Source organism: Tauraco erythrolophus, chromosome 6 (genome assembly GCF_009769465.1).
Source record: "Tauraco erythrolophus isolate bTauEry1 chromosome 6, bTauEry1.pri, whole genome shotgun sequence".
Taxonomy (NCBI): domain Eukaryota; kingdom Metazoa; phylum Chordata; class Aves; order Musophagiformes; family Musophagidae; genus Tauraco; species Tauraco erythrolophus.
Genome location: NC_141470.1, coordinates 45,481,462 through 45,500,960, shown reverse-complemented (window position 1 = coordinate 45,500,960; position 19,499 = coordinate 45,481,462). Strand labels below are relative to the sequence as shown.

At 41.4% G+C, this 19,499-nt stretch overlaps 1 protein-coding gene across 1 annotated transcript in view; it reads left to right on the top strand.

Moving 5' to 3' along the window:
- Positions 1-5,140: 5,140 nt before the first annotated feature.
- The window catches only part of SLC25A21 (solute carrier family 25 member 21), a 270,380-nt gene continuing 256,021 nt past the window's right edge, over positions 5,141-19,499 (top strand). The window contains exon 1 of the mRNA XM_086613701.1: positions 5,141-5,228. Within this exon, the coding sequence (XP_086469827.1) occupies positions 5,162-5,228 (67 nt within the window). The 5' untranslated portion in view covers positions 5,141-5,161. The remainder of the gene's footprint in view (positions 5,229-19,499) is intronic.

The following is a 19,499-nucleotide window of genomic DNA, read 5'->3' as shown; positions in this document are numbered from 1 at the left end:
CGCGCCGCCACCTCCACAACAAAGCGCGGCCGGGGCGGGACGAGCGGCGGGCGTGCGCGGCGGCGGGGCCGCGGCCCGAGGGCGGGGCTCGGCGGCGGCGGCGGCGGAGGGGGGCTCGGGGGCGGCGCCGCCGCCCTGCGGACGGGAGAGGCGGCGCAAGGCCAAGGCCCCGAGACCGACGGGGACCGACGGGGCCCGGGTGCGGGAGGCTGAGGGGCTGGTTTGGGAGCGGGCGTCTCCTCTGCCCGCCCGTGCCCCGCGCCGGGAAAAGTTGTTTCCTTTTGGAGGGGTTAGCACTGGAGTGCTGCCCGGGCTGGCTGGGAACGGGATTCCCTACCGAGGGATACGGTAATCACAAACGGAGTGAAAAACCCTGCCAGGGCTGTTAAGGAGGAGAATGTACTGGTTTAGGAAGAGGCCATATGAAAATGGGATTAAGCCTAGAAGTGCTTTGGGAAACCCACACAGTGGGACGGTCACCCTTTTGGGGGAGCAGGGAGGGGTGGAGGGAGGATAAGAGGAGATGTGCGATGTATAAACCCGACTTTCAGCAGGAGAACTGAATTGTGTTGAGGTGAATAGGTTTGGGGTTTGAATACTGTGAGACAAACCTTGAACAGTTTCCCAACAAGAGCAGAGTTCACTTTTTTAAGGAGCTGGTGTCACGCTATTCTGTAAACATGTATCTATGTAAATGATATGCACTCTGAGCGTTGTTTTTCAGCTTCTTCATGTAAACCTTCTTTTTGTTGCAGTGACACCTTCTGTGGAACACAAATCTAACCAACCATTTTCTCCACTCTCCATCAACTCCAAATTCTCCTTACTGTTGAATTACTTAACACTGGACTTGCTATTTGTATCAAAGGGAACATTGCACCCGGAGACCTGCATCTCTGGAACGAAAAAGCAGGGATGTTTCAGCATCTGCTTTTTGATGATGCAGAACACCGGAGACTTGATGATCCTGCTATATTTATTGAGCAGCCGTCTCAAAGAGCCAAACCAAGGGATCTGATGCAAATGTTAATGAAACATTGAAGTTGAGATTTTAATTACCTAAAGGTCAGCACATTCGATGTTTATTAATTTAAGGGAGTTATTCTCTATTCCCACAGCAGTCCCCACTCGGCTCCTACATAAATCAAAGAATTCAAGTTACTATTTATTTGCTGATGCATGCAAATTATAGAACTAAATTTTATAGCTGCATATGATTCCTTTTTGCAATTATAGTCTCTACGCTTTATTAACACTTCTCCATGTATTTTCTATGTTCCTGTAATTTTCAGTAGCAGTAAAACCATAGATTTTCTCTAATCTTTGTTATAAATTACCAGAGGCTACATTTCTTTTCAGGCTTGGAACCTCTATTCAGTTAGCAGCATTTGTTGCTAAATTATCCCAAAGCACTCACAGGCACTCTGTAAACTAACGTATCAGAACAGTATTACAACTTCATGAAAATACTTTTCCAAAGACACTTTTTATAAAGTTTTGGCTTCCAAATACTACAGCGCCTGCAATCCGTTCTCAAAACAGGAAAATGTGTTTGGAAAGGTTTGACAGATGATTCCCAGAAAAGCCTGTGAGGGGGACGAAAACACTGCAGTTTCAGAAACTTACCCACAAAACCCACTTGTAGGCTGTTGAAAGATCTTTCCTTCTCAAAATGCTCCTCATGTCAAAATCATTTGGTTTCTGCTGGTAGAAAAAGAAGCTCTTTCCCAGTGAATGAGGTGGACAGTTAAATGAGATTAATCTTGTTTTTAAAAGGTGCTCATTATATTGCTTAATTTATTTCCAGATCCTCCCTCTCAGTCTGACTAACAGTAATCTTTGTATTTTCATCCATTTAAACTGGAGACCTGTGATCTGAGAACTCTCTCTTTCACAATACTATCTGAAAAAAATTGTCTCTGACTGCACTTCTTTCCGCCTCTATGAAATAGATCATGGCATTTTAATCCCAATCTAAAATACCTTTTTGATTTTTTTAAATATATATTTCTCATTTACTAACTAATCTCTGATTATGTGAATTCCGTCCATCAGAATGCTGGAATGCTATCTTTTCCTGTCTATCAACTCTAGGTATTTCCATCGTCCTTTTTACAGCAGTCAAGTATGCCTTGCTTCACAATGAACTTTTTCCTCAACTTTTTCCCTTTTCCTTGAGGAAAAGATGTGGTATTATTCTAAAAAATGCAGATTTCTCTTGCACCTTAAAGGTACCTTTCCAGGACTAGAGGGCGAGAAAAAACAGCATGTATTCTCTTCAACTCTACTACGCTAAATATATTCTTAGAGTCAGAGTCATGAAATCCCGACCTTAGCACAATGCCTCTGGTGTGCTTAGAATTCACTGTTGTCCACGTTTAGCCTGTATCTGGGGCTAAACAACAGTCAGCTCTCCTATTACCCAGTGACCCCTCTCTGCTCAAGAAAGGGAATCAGGAACAGAAAAGAAGACCCATGGGTTGAGATAAGAACTATTTACTAATTGAAATAAAATTAAAATGAAAATAATAATATAATAATTTAGACAGACAAGTGATGTATGGTGCAGCTGCTCACCACCCCTTGGCCAATGTCCAGCTCATTCCTGGCTAGTGATCCCAGAGCAGGAAAGCCCCAAAATCACAATCCTGGAAGTGAGAGTAGGCCTCAGGAGCAGAATGACGGGCAAGACCCTCCAGGGACAGCAACCATTGTGGAAGAGAGTGAGAGGGAAGGACAGTCAAAGAGAGCCTGTCCCCAACAAACTCCAATTTATAGTGAGCATGACGTAACATGGTATAGAATACCCATTTGCCAATTTAGGTGTCAACCATCCTGGCCGCGCTCCCCTCAGTTTCTTGGACATCTGGGTTGTTAGCAAAAAACAAGTTGAAAGTCCTTGAGCACTACAGATACCTGCACACCTTGGCGAGCTGCAAACTAAAACAAAGTGTGGTATCAACTTTGTTCTCACCGCATTGGGTGCTGCAGTCTTTTTAAAAAGGCAGCTCACTTTAGAAATGCAGCTTCTCTGAACAGAAAATTGATTGTGTGATTCTGTCCCAGTGAAACCAGGACAACTGTGCCTAGGATATTATCTTAATCAAAGGTTTTAAATGAACATCTGGAAGGCCTCTCTTACTAAACTAAAATGTATATAGACAGCAGACTGCAGTTAAATACCTACCTCAGACATAGAAAACAGCACATAAATATAATGTACAGACAAAAGAAACAGATCTAACTTAGTATGTTTCTTCAAGAACAGAGAAAGAACTAGGTACCAACATTTGCCTTTGGTAGCTGTGCTGCAGGAATACATAAACGCACCTAGTTACAAATTATCTATGCTTTGAGTTTAGCATAAGCTGATATCCTGCCAACAGCAGTCTGTCTTTTTTTCAGGGGAGAGAAGTTAAAAAATAAGGATGTAAAAGCTACCTTTCTTTTCCTTCTCTTTTGAAGAGATGCCAGCAAATCTAGCCTCCTAGTTCTATTTCAAGATGTTCAAGATCACACATGGTATTCAGAATTACTTTGAAGATAACGTGAAGGATTTCTGATTCAAAATGAATATCCTTGTCTGTGTGAAGACTGAAGGGCTGTTAGCAAGACAGCAAAAAAAAAATAAAATCCCAAATTATCTGTGCAACTGGTTAAACAAACAGTCTAGCACCTTATTCAAGAGCCATTTCCTTAAATCCATCTTCTTAACTCTAATAAACGTGCCCTTGAGATCAACATTAGCTCTATTTTCTCTTTCAAACCAATGTAATTGAGCCTGTACGTACCCCTGATTGTTAGAAAAGAAGCAAAGGTCAAGCTCAGAATGGACAAGTCTTCCCTTGGGGTAAGAAAAATTAGCAGTACTAGAGGCTGTTGGCTACATCGAAAAGGAGGAAACACAGAAGAGTATGAAGAAAAGTGGAGAAAAGGGAAAAATCTTTGCAGCTAGATGTTGGTAACCCAGGGGGGTTTGACTAGGAGAGCAGGGTCAGCGATATAGAAGGAAAAATAAAAGACCACCTGCAATACTGCATCTGTTCCCAACTTTTGCAGGCTCCATATCCATAGAAACATTTAGGTATTCGGTTGTTGATTAAGTTCTTAAGCTGTAGTTTATTAACCTGAGTGCCAGTTTGAATCTGGCTCTAAGTCAAAAAACTATGTGTGTACTAGTAAACAGAAAGGATTCTCTGGCCCTGAGAATAAACTTTCTTGCGTGTTCTGCATCCATATGGCTGAACTGTCCTTCCCTTCAATGGTGCGCCTCTGGGAATGAGTCCATGCTGTCCATCACGTTGTATGTACCCTGGCGTCTTATGGAAAAGCTCGGTTTGGCCTTGGCGAAAGCAGTGCTGGGGATCGTCGGCAATGGCACTGACTGTGTCCCAGTGCTCGAGCCCTTGCCCCGCCACTGGTTCATTTACTACGACAGGCCAACAGGTCTGTGTAACACATGCAATAGCCATTCTCCAAGTGACAAAATACCCGTGTCCTTTGAACACGGAAGAGTTGGAACCAAAGTCTAAAGTTTTTAAAAGAACAGCATGTTTCAGCTAGACAGCCAGTGAGCCAAAGGGCACCGCCGACCCTTCCCAGCAGTGGAGCATCAGGGGATGCGCGGCTGTTAGCCAGGTCCCAGCAGCGGTGGGGAGCAGGACTGCAAGCGTGTGCCGCACGGTACCAGCCCCGAGGCGAGGAGTAGTAAACGGCACAAGCCCGAGGAGGTGACCGGCCTTCCCCGCCCCGGTCAGCTCACTGACAGGTCGCCAAGTCCTTCCTCCCCGCCCCAGCAAGGGCGAACCCAGCGCCGGCTCTGCCCCAGCTCTGTCCGAGAGATAGAGGCCGCCGGTTTCCCGGCTGGAAGCGACCAGAGCGCTCTTTCCCCGCTGCAGTCGCCAGCGGCTGCGAGCCCGGGTCCCGCCCGGGGCCGCCCTCTGCCCGCCGCCTCCTAAAGGCGCCGCGCGGCCGCGCGCCTTCCGCCAGCGCGGGGGCCCGGCCCGCGCGCCCCCGCCCCGTCCGGCCGTGCCGCGGCCCCCCCGCCCCGCAGATAACCGCGGCTCCCGCCTCCCCACGGCTCAGCGCCGAGTCGGTCCCGGCTCGGCAGCTGCTCTCCAGGCGCCGGCAGCCTCTCGCCGCCGCCGCGGTGCGGGCGAGGATGGCTCGGAAGCCCGGCAGCTTTCTGCAGGAGGCCTCTCACCAAGTCGTCGCTGGAGGCTCGGCGGGTAAGTGGGCGAGCTCCTCCTGGACGGGAAGCGCCTGCCCGTCCCCGCCGGCTCTCCGCCAAGCCGAGGCGAAGGTGGCGGCGCCGCCGCTCCCTCCCCGCTCTCCTCAGCCGTAGGCGCGGCGGCGGCTCCTCCCCCGCCGGGCGGCGCGGGCGGGCCCCCGAGGCGGCGCGGGGATCCCGCGGGAGGGAGCGGCGCGGTCAGGCCGGGGCGGCAACTTCTGTAGCGGTGCGCGGCGCCCCGGAGGGTTGCGGGGGCGCGTCCTCGGGTCTGCGGTGTATCTCGGTCAAACACACCCTGCAGCCCCTCGGGTGATAAGGGCGGCGGGCGGGCCCCCTTCAACGGCGGCGGTCATCGGTGTGCCCCCGCGAGCGGCTCTGGCGGATGGCAGCCGGTCCGTCCGAGCCCGAGGTGCCCGAGTCAGTGACTCCTAAAATGCGCCTGCTCCGAGCCCGCGCTCTCCGCCAGCGGGGCCTCCAGGCGGGACAGAAAGCGTTCCCGTCTCAGACGCGCTCCCGGTGGCACCGTCTGCCGCCGCCTGATAGGGAAACCGGTGCAGGGCCGCCGTGGAAATGTGCTTCTGTGTTTGCTGATACTTGTAGGAATGTCGAGGTTACTAATTCATCGCGTTATTTGTACTGCAAACTACAGGTGTCAAAACTGTATGCGTCTGCTTAGCGGTGAAAGCAATGCTAGTTAATTTCTTCAGTTTGTTTATCCTAAATCGGAATCAATCTGAAATATGTACATCAGCCTGCCTTGTAGGGAGTGTTTACACAATATCCTGCTTTTTCAGTGTTATGTATGTAAATACTGTTATTTCATCTATGTAGTGTGTTTTTAAGTGTTCTTCAGCATCTCTTTTGGAGTCAAAATGCTGTTTGCCATGTGATGTTTTAATTGAAAGAGGAAAGCTGCTAATACTGTGTCTTACGTAATGCTTTGGCACAAGCGAAATTCTCCCATGGGTGAGTACTCTATGGCCGTGACAATGCATGTGAGCTGGTGCTCTGTTCCCTCTAATTCCCCTGCTGCCCCTAAATCCCCTTTCATGCATTGCTGCCACCAACATCAACACGCATTTGAGTGCTTCCTTTTAATGCTCGTGACTCTCTGTCCTTTGTTTTCAGCCTTCTGCTTTGACACAGAAAGATGTCGCAGCAGAAGTGGAGAGATCTGCTGTCCTGCCCCTTCCAGTGTATTGTATGGCTATTTATGTAGCTTTTCTGCAGCCTTGGAAATCCTAAAGCTTTTTTAGATTCTGCTTGGTACCACCCCTTCTTCCTTCAAGAGAGAAAGGAAAGGTGTAATCTCTACTAGCCTGTTGAAGGCCTTTCATACCTGAAGGGATGCTGATGTGTTTTGCCACCAGATGTTTTGCCAGATGACAGACTTATCTGCCTGTAGCAGTAGGCCTGTGCCTTAGTGATTCAGATTGATCTAACTCAGTATCATCCCATCCTCTGGCAGTAGCCTGTTTTCTTTACAGGCTCCCTTTGTACATAGAAGTACAGACAGTTTGGCTAACACACTGGAAAGAAAATTGCCATTTAGATAAAGGCAGAGTTTTACAGAAGGACTAGAATTGGAAAATGACTGTTTGAGGGTGATGTAGGGAAAAAATGCATGAAAATTATTCACTGATCTTGTTGTCATAAATATTAAGGTGAGAGGATTCTCAATTCAGGAAGACTACTGTTCTGCACCTAACATTTTTTAAGGTATAATATGGGAAGTGTGTTGAATCTAGTCCACAGGCATACTGTTTGCATCCTTTTGCTTATTCTCTTGTCAGACAGGCAGATTCTGTAGCTCCATCGCTAGCCTTAAGTCTGTACAGAAATTTCTACTCATTGGTTTTGAAATAAACCAGTGAGGACTGTTCTCTAGCTCTGAACAACACTAAAATCGTACCAGGATTGGTAAGCATATGGCTCAAAGTGGGAGCTCTTTCCTATTGGAGAGAAATGGATGAAACTTGGATACTTGCTTGACAGATGCTTAAAACTCAATGGTGTTTTTCTTGGTGACTTACAAAGAAGATAGAAGAGGAAGGCTGTAGCTTTGAGGTCTTCAGTCTAAAGGTTAAATTTCTCAGGCGACTGTGGATCTAACATGGAAAAGGTAGAAGCAGGAAGGAAAGGATGGGGGGCATGAGGTGTTGACAGGGTACTTAGACTTTCGTCCTCGTGAGGAATTTGGTTGTCTGAACTAACTTAGTTTTCCAGTATCACTTGAGGCACCCTATACTGCTTTTGGCTGCCCCTGCAGAAGGACACAGGGCTCTTGCAGATGCTTTGTCATGTGAATGTCATAGATATGCTAGTGTGTCTTTGCTACCTCTACCAACCACAGCCTGGTATTTAGAAGGAAACTGGAAAAAAAAAATCATTGTGGTGAACTGATGTGTAGACTTTTAAGAAGTTCTCATCATCTTAACTTATACAGCTAAGCACAATGAATGTATGAAGCTGTTAGTAAGAGAAGTGCTGTAAGTTGGTGTCTTTGTCAAAACAATGATAGGAAAGTAGCCAGGTAATCGGGGAATGAACTGCACAGCAGAACAGGTGTAGTTGAAGGGTCAGAAATACTGTCTGCATAAGTGAAATGAGAGGTTATTTAGCATTGCATGTCTGATGCAAAAGGATCTGATAAGAAGTGATTCTGCTAGGTCAAGTGGAAAATGATTAGAGATAAGCCTAAGCTGTCAGAACAGGAAGAAAGGGATTTTTGAAGCTTTATGGAAGATGACGGGACTTGTTCATGGACTTAATAAAGACAGGGGAAGGGGAAAGAGAGAAATCAAGCATGACCCCTAGTCTATAGGACTAATAAAATGGAAGATACTGGCATACTAAAGGAAGGACAAATGAAAGTATTCACCATTGTAAAGGAAAAGATTTAAACATACCATTGGCCGGCTGAGGCATTTCAAAGTTAAAGATAAACTTGGATGGCTCTCTGCTGTAATTGAACTGTAAAACTCAAGCATGACAGGATCTCATGCCTACTTCATGTCTGCAGCAAGGGGTGCATCTGCTTCAGCATGGCTTGTAATTTAACTTCATGTTAAATTGAAAGCTCTGCTTCCTGAGGGTGAACTCAATCTTAAATATGAACAAAGTCTTACTCGGTTTTGGCTTACGTTCTTTCTGCTGGCATTCGGTTTGCTCCCATCTTTCAGATTACTGAATGAAGCATAATTGAAAAATACTTGGTTTTGTTTGCATGCCTGGCTGTATGACAATAGTGAGGAACAGGACTTTGATTGAAATGTAATTGGAACACTTCTTTGGTAAGTTTGGTCCCTTCTAGTACGGTGGGCTGCAGGCATTCTCCTTTTCTCTAGTGGTTAATTAGTAAACTAAGGCATGTGTGGAATTCATAGGGGAAAAAACCCAGCACCACAGACTATAAACTCTAAACTGTAGAATCACTGTGAAAAGAACAACTTCGGAAACTCTAATTGATTTCCTTAGATTTATAGCAATTTTTCAAAAGGCTTTTTGAGAAGTCCAGTTAATGAAGCGTTCAAGTCACAGGAAGAATTGTTTCTTTAATTCACAAGGATCAAAAAAATCCTTGTTTTGCCTACCTGTACGGGAGAGCGGAAATTAAAATAATAGCGTTGCGTAGAGAGTCAATGGAGATTTCTTTACTCAGAGAGAGGAATTGAATATTGCAAAGTATGTTGTGTGGTACCCAGGTCAATTTGCCAAGACATCCTTGTAACACTCTTGAGTCAGTTTGAACAATGAAGTGCAAATGTCATCATAAACAATTGCACAGATGACCCTTGGCTGAGTGAAGTGGCTGAATATAGTTACCCTGAAAGTTTTGGGATGCTGCTATTTGTTATAGATGTGTTCTTATTTTTTAATAACAAAAGACTGCAGATGGAGACAATTAGCTAAAACCACAGGTAACATAAATATAATTTTGTTTATATTTAGTGTGTATGTTCACCTCTCTTGCTTCCATATACTTGGAAATAAATAACATACAAACATTTTAAATTTGGAAATTAAGATTTTGAAGTATTTATTTATATGTAGTAGGTGATAAATACAAAGACAAGTTTTTCAAATCTGTAATGAACTGATCTTTAAGTACTCTTCTGCTGTAATTCAGTGTGTTTCTTTTCCTAATTCCATTTAATAAATGAACTATTGGTTTTCTTTTACTGCAAAATGAATATGGGAAAGTTTGAATACGATGAGCTTTTTAAAAAAAAATACTTCGTAAGAATAACTGGAGCTGGTCTTTTTTCCTGATTCTTCATTTTTAATGAAACAGTAGGATTTCTGCCTGTCTGGACTTCTTGGCTTTGAATTTTTATTTTTTTTTTTAGAGTTATGTTTCCAGCTGCATTGAAATCTAATAGGATTTGGAAGTCTAATTCTCTTAAGCTCCTTTGAAAGTCCAAATGTTTTCCTTTGAGAGGTGTTTTATTTCAGGAGTAGACAAAGTTGATTATCCCAGCTAGCAGCAACTCCTCCAAACCAGATTTCTAAGCAGGAAAGCCAATTGTCAGAGTAAGACTGTTGGATGGAAATACAGTATTAAAAACAGTGTTTGGTCTTCCTGTCACTAGAGGCACTGGGCAGACAAACAGCACTACAAGGTGTACAAGCCAGCATACGCTGTGAAACACCTTAGGTTACTTGGTGCCTATGAATGGGAGAGGGAGTGTGGTAGATGTACGGGAAGCACTTTAAACAGCAGGAAAATTGGCTAATTCTCCCCTTTTCTTCTCCTCCAGATGTTTAGCTTATTTGTTTTGACTATTTTACTGATTTTTTTCCGGGAATTAAAGTTAGGATGAGTGTTCTATGTTTTCTTAGCTGTTTTTTTCATAATGTTAAGCCATGCAATTGGCGTTCACGTGTGACTAAAGTAATCACTTAATGCTCAGAGGTGATTTCACTAGCCAACTGCTTAGCTAAGCCTTGTAATGATCTTGGCTTCAAACCATAATATTTTAGAGTGCTTAAACCTTTCTCTTTCTGAAGTCTCTTAAGGCTGAAATTCTTTAAGACCACAGTATGTGCTCATTGACTTTCATTGCCTGTATTCGGCATTTTGGATGTTAATGAAGACTGTTTATATTAAAAAGTGAAGGGTAGGAAGCAATCAAATAGGCTGTTTCCTTGAAACTAATACTGCAAGTTAAAGTACTCCAAGGGGATGCACTTGCTCCTACCAGTGAAGCCAATTTTCTCTGTTAGGCTGAGAAATTGATAGCGTGCTATCTGGTGTTGGACTTACAGCTTTGGAAGGGAGTTGCTTGCTTGACAATACGTGAGGAGAGCTTTGGGTGAAGAGAAGGCCAAAAGAAGATTAAGGGTTTGGAAACTGAGATATCAGATATCATCCTGAACCGTCTCAAGTGTGCTTCTAAGAATCTGGAGAATGTAGAAACAGTCAGGAAGCTAAGACTTGGAAAGATTTCTGTTTCTGCTCAGGCAACCATCCCTCCATGCTGTGTTTGACAAAACATGCTGAAAAGAGAATGTGAAATACCTTTGCAAAGTCTGTGCAACCCCTATTGCTTCTACCATTATGCTGTTCAGAGAGGGAATACAGTATTCAGGAGAGTTTGTGACTTCAGTGGGTCCCTGGCAATAAGGAACAGCCACTGGGGAAGCTCACAGACAGTGGTGCTAGTTTTGAAGTCAGTATGGTTGAATTGATGACTTTGGTCTCCTGGGCACTTGAAAACCAGGTCAAATTATATTTTTTCGTCCTATGAGAATGTACCTCCACGCTGCACACCAGTGCAGTGACCAGCAAGCTCAGAGTATGCAGAATGCCATGTAATGAACCAGTTGCTGTTACCTTGTGAACATTCATTCCACAGTGGAAATCTTTTAAGAGTATCTCCCCACCTACTACAGCATTTCAAACTTCTATTTTTTTAAGTGATGTTTTTCAGTCTCTGAGCCTTCCCTTTTCTACCAGCTGATAATACTAAAAATTTACCCCTGAATCTGAAAGACAGATTGGACTGTTTGCTTCGTATACATCATCTTTAATTAAAAGTGTTGTGGATTGCCTCAGAAAACTTTTTTAATTTTAGTGGAAACTAATGAAATCCTTGCAGGCTTTCATACACTGTGCTGAATACGCAGAGCTGGCAGCTAGCAAAATTCCTATAAATTTTCAGACAGTGAAGTAATTTGAAGAAATGATATCCTTGCAATATAGTTTTAGTTTAAATGGAACAAATGAAAACCTTTGTGTAGTGTTTAGGGGGAAGTGATGTTCCTTCAGGTCATTGCAGTGTACTAACAAGTTATGAATACCCATTTGGAACTCTTAAATGCGTTTCAAGCTATGTTTTTTAAATGTATGGGCGTTAAGATAGGAAGAAGTAATTGTTACATGTTTATATAACAGTGACAAAACCAAATAAACAAGCTAAGACTTTTCATAACTTTTAACATGTCATGACACCTGTTGTGTGATTGGTACTTTCTGTAGAAACTGGGACCTTGAAAAGAAGAATTTTTTGTGTGTGGACTCAGAAGTTGCTCATAACAAACTCCTTGTTGAGCTTGGGGGTCAAATTTCAAACTAAGCTAGTGTTGCCTTCTTCTGATACCTTTGGTTTGAGCATCCTGCAGAAAACTCATCAGTCCCATTCTGTCTTTGTTCCAAGAGAAACGCTGGGGAAAGCAAGTAGTTGGCTGAGCTTTTAGTCTGGCATGTTAGCCAATGGGGACAAAACGTCTTGTGCACAGAATCCTCCATGGGTGTGCAGTAAGATTTTGTACGTATGGTAAGCTTGAGGGTTTTGAGAAAGATTATAAATTTTCTATTGTTTTTCGTGTAGCAATCTTTTTCTCAAAAAAACCCACCCCAAAACCCTGACAAAACGATGAACCCCAAACCTCAAGCTATTTATACTCATTTGCTCTACTGCCCACGAGATGGCAGTGTAATACTACAATAAGATGCTGAATGTGGTATTTCCTGTGTGTAGACGATAAAAATGTTATGTTGAAGCTGTTACAGATGAGAAGATTAGCATATGTCATGTTGGATAATATGTGAAAGCAAAGCTTAAAGATAAAAAACAAAGAATGATCAATTAATACTGATATCATATGTGTACTTCAAAGCCAATGACACTGGATTTTACTTTGCTTGAATCCACTGCAAAAATTGTAAACGGTGATGTATCACTGGTAAAGTTCAAAAGATGATGCTAAGGCTGAGATACCACATATAAATCAGGAAACTTGGGATAAACTTCCGTCCCGGTGTAGTCAATGTGCAACTAGCTACTGATTTCCGCAGAGGGAGGAATTTGCATCTTGATTATTTTACTTTTACCATAGTTTTTATGTGATATTGCAGAAATCCCTTCAAATTTTCAGTGCCCATCTATAAACAAAGTGAAGACTGCTGTGTTACAGGCTGCTGTAAGCCTGTGTTAACTTCTTCCAGGTATTGACAGGAATGAGACCTGCAACAAAGCATAAAAGCTTCAAGATATATACTTTTTCAGAACAAATTCTAAATATTTTGTTGTCAGATTTCTAAGTTAAAGACTACTATAGAATCATATGTGTTATACATGTAAAAGCCAATAGGTAATCAAAATAATTAATACTGGAGCATACCTGTTGTAAAGTTTATAGGCAAAAAAAGCTTTGCCTGCAAAGGCAGTTCTGAGAAGTTGATAAAACTTTTCTCACAAAAAATTATATTGGGGCAAAGAACAATTTTTCATTCCTGTGTTTATTGTTTCATCAGTTGTGCTTAGTGACAGATGTTCATGTTCAAATCCATATTAAATTATCATAACACAAAGGATAATTATACAGTAAGAATAAAATTCTAATGTATAGAAACAAAGCATGCCTTTTGATAGCAATATATGTTTCTGTGGCAGTGTTCTAGAAAGGAAAATGAAAACTGATTCTGCTTATTTCTGTGCATAAAACCTGGGATTTTTGCCTGTCAAGTGATAATATTAAAAACTTTTCCCTTAACTGTAGCTCAGTTTTGGTAACATTACCTTGGATGTACTTCTTAAAAATGTTCTTTCTTATACTTCTCACCTTTCTATTTCAAGCTAGCAGGATGTGAGACTCTCAGTCATACCACTGAAACTGGAAGAACTCATCTGTTACAACATTGACTCTGAAATTCTCTCTGAAAAATAAGTATGTTAACCTAAACGCCTCAAATGAGCCCAGGTGTTATGATCAGGTTTGGTATAAATTAGAAGCACTAAAGACAAGTAAGAAAATCTCTACCTTTTCAGATGGTGATACGACTCCTAGAACCTGGAAGCCTCAGAAATCAATATTGCAACGACTAAAGAGAACTGACAGTAGTTCCATTATAGGGATGCCTCTAAGTATTTTCAAGTGTCTGCATCTTGATCATAAAGGCCCTAAATCTGTTCTGCTTCAACTGGAGTTGAAAATGTGTAATTAATTTTTTTCTCCTCTTAGGACATCAATTGGCATTTGCTGCCTATGGAACCCATCTCCGGTCCTGTTGATGGATAAAATAAATGAATACTGTTTTTATAATCAGAAGCTTTCACTCTCTCATGCCTAATTATGAAGAGCAACTGATGTCGTCTAGCTGGACTTGTCCAAAGCATTTGACACTGTCCGGCATGACATCCTTGTCTCCAAATTGGAGACCTGAATTTGACAAATAGACCACTCAATGGATAACGAATTGGCTGGATGGTCACACTCAGAGTCGCAGTCAACGGCTCAATGTCCAAGTGGAGAACAATGATGAGTGGCGTTCTTTAGGCATCAGTATTGGGGCTGGTGCTGTTTAAAGTCTTTGTCAGTGACATGGACAGTGGGATCGAGTGCACCCTCAGCAAGGGTGCTGAGGACACCAAGCTGTGTGGTGTGGTCAACACACTGGAGGGAAGGGATGCCATCCAAAGGGACCTTGACAGGCTTGAGAGGTGGACTTGTGCGAATCTCATGAAGTTCAACAGGGCCAAGGTCCTGCACATGGGTTGGGACAATCCCAAGCACAAGTACAGGCTGGGTGGAGAATGGGTTGAGATCAGCACTGAGGAGAAGGACTTGGGGTGTTGATTGAGGAGAAGCTCAATGTGATCCAGCAATGTGTGCTTTCAGCCCAGAAAGCCAACCATATCCTGGGCTGCATCTAAAGCAGCATGGCCAGCAGGATGAGGGACATGATTCTGGCCCTCTAGTCTGCTCTTGGGAGACAGCACCTGCAGTACTGCGTTCAGCTCTGAGGCTCCCAACACAAGAAGGACATGGGCCTGTTGGAGTGGGTCCAGAGGAGGGCCACAAAGATGATCCGAGGGTTGGACCACCTCTCCTATAAAGACAGGCTGAGAGAGCTCCAGGGGGACCTTCTAGCAGCCTTCCAGTACCTAAAGGGGGCCTACAAGAAAGCTGGAGAGAGTCTTTTTGCAGGGGCATGTAGTGATAGGACAAGGGGCAATGGATTTAAACTGAAAGAGGGTAGATTTAGATTAGATCTAAAGGAATAAATTCTTCACTCTGAGGGTGGTGAGGCACTGGAACAGGTTGCCCAGAAGCGTTGTGGATTCTCCATCCCTGGCAGTGTTCAAGGCCAGATTGGATGAGACTTTGAGCAACCTGATCTAGGGGAAGGTGTCCCTGCCCATGGTAGGGGGCTTGGAACTAGATGATCCTTAAGGTCCCTTCCGACCCAGATGATTGAATCTATGAATCTATAAATCATTTGTGCAAGAAAGTGTTAAGCATCAGGCATAAAATAGCAGTTTCTGTACCGAAAGTCTGTAGTACAGGTCAACTTCTTTGGTTGTGTTGAAAGTTGAATAGTTGCAGTACCTGCCATTTTTCCTGCAACGTGTCTTGTCCTGAGGGCTCATTACGATTGGGTATAATTTCACCAACATCTGAAACATCTGACGCGTCAATCATCTGTAGTGGTGATTTTCTGAGGACAAAATATGATTATATCTGAGAAAATCTGAATGTTGTTGAAGTCCTACCTATACCGCAGGAAAGGAAACACAGGAGTAATTGGCCTTTGGATCTCCTTTTCAGTCATTCAACTACTCTGTTAACAGCCGCTTTTATTTTTCCTCTGGATCCTTTTCAATCTGCCAATTTTTGGCAGAAAAAATAGTTTGAGTCATCTTTCAGCCTTTAGTCAATGGTTCATTTCCCAGTTCAGGGTGTTATCCTAGTTTCCTGGGTTTTTTGCTGTTTTTATTATACTGAAGTGTGCTGGTTTGTAGCTGGTGTCCCCAAACAGTAACACTCCCAAAGGCAAAAGGAGAGTCTTAGTAGTACTTTCAGTTTGAGAAAATTCTTTACACTATTTATTTTACTTACTCTTAGAGCTATATTCTAAGTGTTTTTGCAACAGAGTTCAGTTTTATTTATTTTTCTATTACCAACGCTTATTTCTTAATATTTACTTAGAGGCTTGATTTTTCAAAATTAGTATATATTTTGAATGTATAGTAAATATTGCTCAAATTTGTTTTTTTCAGCTGACTCCAGATAGCATTCTTAACTTGGTTAAACATGAAGAGCATGGTAAAAAAAACCCAAACAAACAAAAAAAAACCCAAACCAACAAAACACTGAAACAGATGATGGTTTTAACTGCCATAATCATAGACACACATAGTTAAATGAAATTTAACTCTTTATTATGGGGTTTGTGATATTTGTCTCTTCCAGCTTGTGGGGCTATGTGATTTAGTTTCAAAACTTGAAAGTTTGATTAAAACTTGAATTTATAAAAAAAAAAATAATCTTATCCTCAGTGTTGAGGTATTAAAGTTTGAGATGATGAATTGTAGAGGCTTTAAAAACCTAAAACCCAAACAAACTTTAGAGATGGTTCCCATGATTTTTAGATGAATTTAAGATCTGAGCCATGAGACTGTAAATGCTTGAGGCTGATGATGATACACTAGCCTTTTTTAGGTTGGTTATATACATCTTCTCTGCAGGCAGGTTTGCAATGCTACCTTGTATGTGATGGTGTATAGGCATGTGTTTAACCTTGTGGCAAGTAGAAAACAAAGCATCACGTTGCTTATAGGTTGTTAGAAGAATTTGTTTTACAAAACACTGCCTTATTATAGATGCTGAGAAGTGTCAGCACGATCTTATAAGACTATATACTCCCTAGTTTTGTCAGAATTCCTTAATAGTGTGAACAGGAGTGTTTGCCTTATTCATGCTGCACATTCTAAATATCATGTCCAGCACTCTTTTTAGGTGTTTCTGTGATCATATCCTTGGTAGCATCTGTTGTCTCTAGATTGCTGTACTAGTTCACCCTTGCACAGTACCTCATCAAAAAGAGCACTTATGTAAAGGAATCAGCAATATTCTGAGAAGAAAAGACTTTTGGAAGAACCTGGGAACTTTGAGAGTCCTCTTAGTCCTGCTCTTCACTCATTTCCAAGGCTGTGGTTACAGAGCCAAAGCAATGGAACTTTTAAGAAAGTATTGTGCTGTATAGATAACAGCTTTATCCTCTTCTCCTAAATGGGATTAGGTTTCAGAATGGGATTAGGGCTGTTGAATTAAGCAGGGAAGACATGGTTGCCACTTATTTGTTACACCTGTTAGTAAATATCTTACACGGCAAAACTGTAATGCTGACTGGATAGTGAGACAGTCCTTGCTTAAAACAGCCTCTACTATATTTTTTCTAAGCGGTGAGGAAAATAAGCATCAAGATGCAGTGTTTTGTCTGGCGTATTCTTCTTTAGTATGAAGCATGATAATGGCTATTCTAGATGAAAAAAGAAAACAAATCAACCTCTTCTGCTGATTTGTCAGCAAACTTTTCTTCTTTCTGCAAAATTAAGCTTCTTAATATGATAAAAAATATAGCTTTATTGAATAGACATTTCTAAAAGGGAGGAAGAAAGCATATGGGCTTTCTGCAAATATAAAACAATGAATATTGTTAGAGACTAGACTAAATGGAAAGAAATGTCTTATTTAGAGTATGAAACCCTTCTAAGTTAATGTCCATAAAGTTTAAATTAGTTCAGACTTTTCTTATTAGAATAAATGTTTCCTTTTAAAAAAGCATGATAATCATAATCAAGACTAAATTTGTTCTGTTATTTATTTTTGAAATGATTGTACATGTTTAGCAGACTTTTGATTTAAATCCGTAGGGATATATTGGAGACAGATGTTTAGATGACCTCATGTTGAAATTAAAGTTATATTTGGACACTAGATTAAATTTTCCTTAAAATCTTTCCTTATATGTTAGATTGTGGAGGGGTGCAGAAAGTATTGAAAGATTTATGTTGATAAGGTACTGCTTCATTTTTAAAATAAATTATTCAAGTTCAGTAAATTTTATTTCAGGGGATCCTCAAAAGCACAAAGTGTCTGATTATGATACAGTATGTTTACAAATGAAAATGTTCTTTCTCCTTGGAGACCTAAATGGGAAACAGACTTCTTTAAAAGTTCCTTGAATTGAAAAGCAAATTTACCATGTCATTAATACCTTCCCCCAAAACTTGTTAAAGGCTATGGTAGAACTTAAACTGTAGTATCAGTTGAAGACTGCATAATAGGACGTAACAGTAGCTAGTATTTTTAACTATTTTCTGATTCAAACAAGTAAGTTTCTCTCAAGCTGTGGTTAATGTCATGGTGTGGATGGCTGTGATGGTTTCATATGTGACACTGAACAATATTTTGGAAAAAGTCTTCAATATTTCATCAACTCATATATCAAAATTGAGCTGTTGAAAATGTATGGATTGACAGAAAAAAATAAGTCTTTTCAGTCTTTTAAGTTCATATAGGCAATACAGGCTTTTAATGTGTTTAGTTAAACAAGTCACTGAATTGCTGGGATTCTGCCATTTGTAGTTGTAACTGAAGTATCACACTAATAGAAGCATTGCTCTTCTTGTCACTGCTAAGTATCTGTTTTCCCAATCCCTGCTTTACTGGAAGAATGCTTTTCTTTGCAGGCTGAGGTGAAGGTTGCGCTAAAGCATTAATTGGATGCTTGGTACTTGGACTGCAAAATACCCTTTGCCCAGATCTCATGTGAACATTTCTGCGGGACAGCGTTTTTATTGTTTTCTGTTGTTTGTGATTAGGAAGGCTGATGTAGCCAGCAGAGCTGGAAATGTGCTTTGTGCTGAGCAGACCTTAGGTTTAGGTAGCAGATGCAGCATTTTTCAGTAATCTCCTGGAGGTCTGCTGGGTTAGAACTGGAATAGCCCTCTTCTGGAAAAAACTTAAATTGCTTTGCAGTATTTGGAGCCTCTTCTTTCATGTAAGAGTGGATATCGCGTCAACACTGGCATAAAAGTCAGATCTCTACTTCACAAAGAGAGTGAAAGGAAGAGATCTCATCCTGTTCCTGAAAAAGGAACTTTTATTCTGTCTTGTTCTTCTAGTGTGTGTTGGTATTAGGTGAATGTTGATAGACAAAACATATTAGCCATGGGCAATAACAGTTTTGCAGTTAATCAAAACCTAGAAAATGAATGTGTGGCACTTATGCAGTGTAATTTACTACAGGTAGAAATTATTTCAATTTTTTCTTCCTGAATCAAGATTTGGGATTTAGCTTGTAACTCTGGAATATAAGTGGAAATGATTTTTCTAAAAATTAATGAAAATTAACGCTGTTTTGCATAAAAATAGGATGACATCTGGTAATTCACACACAAACTAAAAGAAGATGTGATCCCGTGTTGAAGTGGTAGATAAATGGGACTCCTTTTCTATATTTGTAATAATAATTCAATCTGTTTATAGATCTGAAAAAATCTGTAAAATGTATAGTCTACCCTGTACTGAACTTGAATATTTGATATAATTTTTTCTGTAACATTGTACTTACCTGAAAGTCAAATATTTCTGAAAGGTAAGTAATAAACGTAAGGAATGTACAAACTCTAAGCAAAAGTAGTTTTTGAAAAAGAATAGGAAAAATAAGTTAATTTAAAACTCAAGTTTATACAAACACAAGTATCTTCTGAAGACTTCTGAGAAGCAAAAAGTAGTCATAAAATTGGAGCAGATAGCTCTTAAACATCCACTAAAAATGTCATTTGTCAAAATTATTGGTATTAAGGGACACTGTAGAACAAACTTCTAAATTTTGCTGATAAAGCAATTTTTACAACTGTCCTGGTTTCAGCTGGGACAGAGTTAGTTCTTCTTTTTAGCAGCTAGAAGAGCTCCGTGTTTTGGTTTTAGCCCGAGACTTGCTCTGAGAAGAATGTGCACTGATGTTTATACTTGG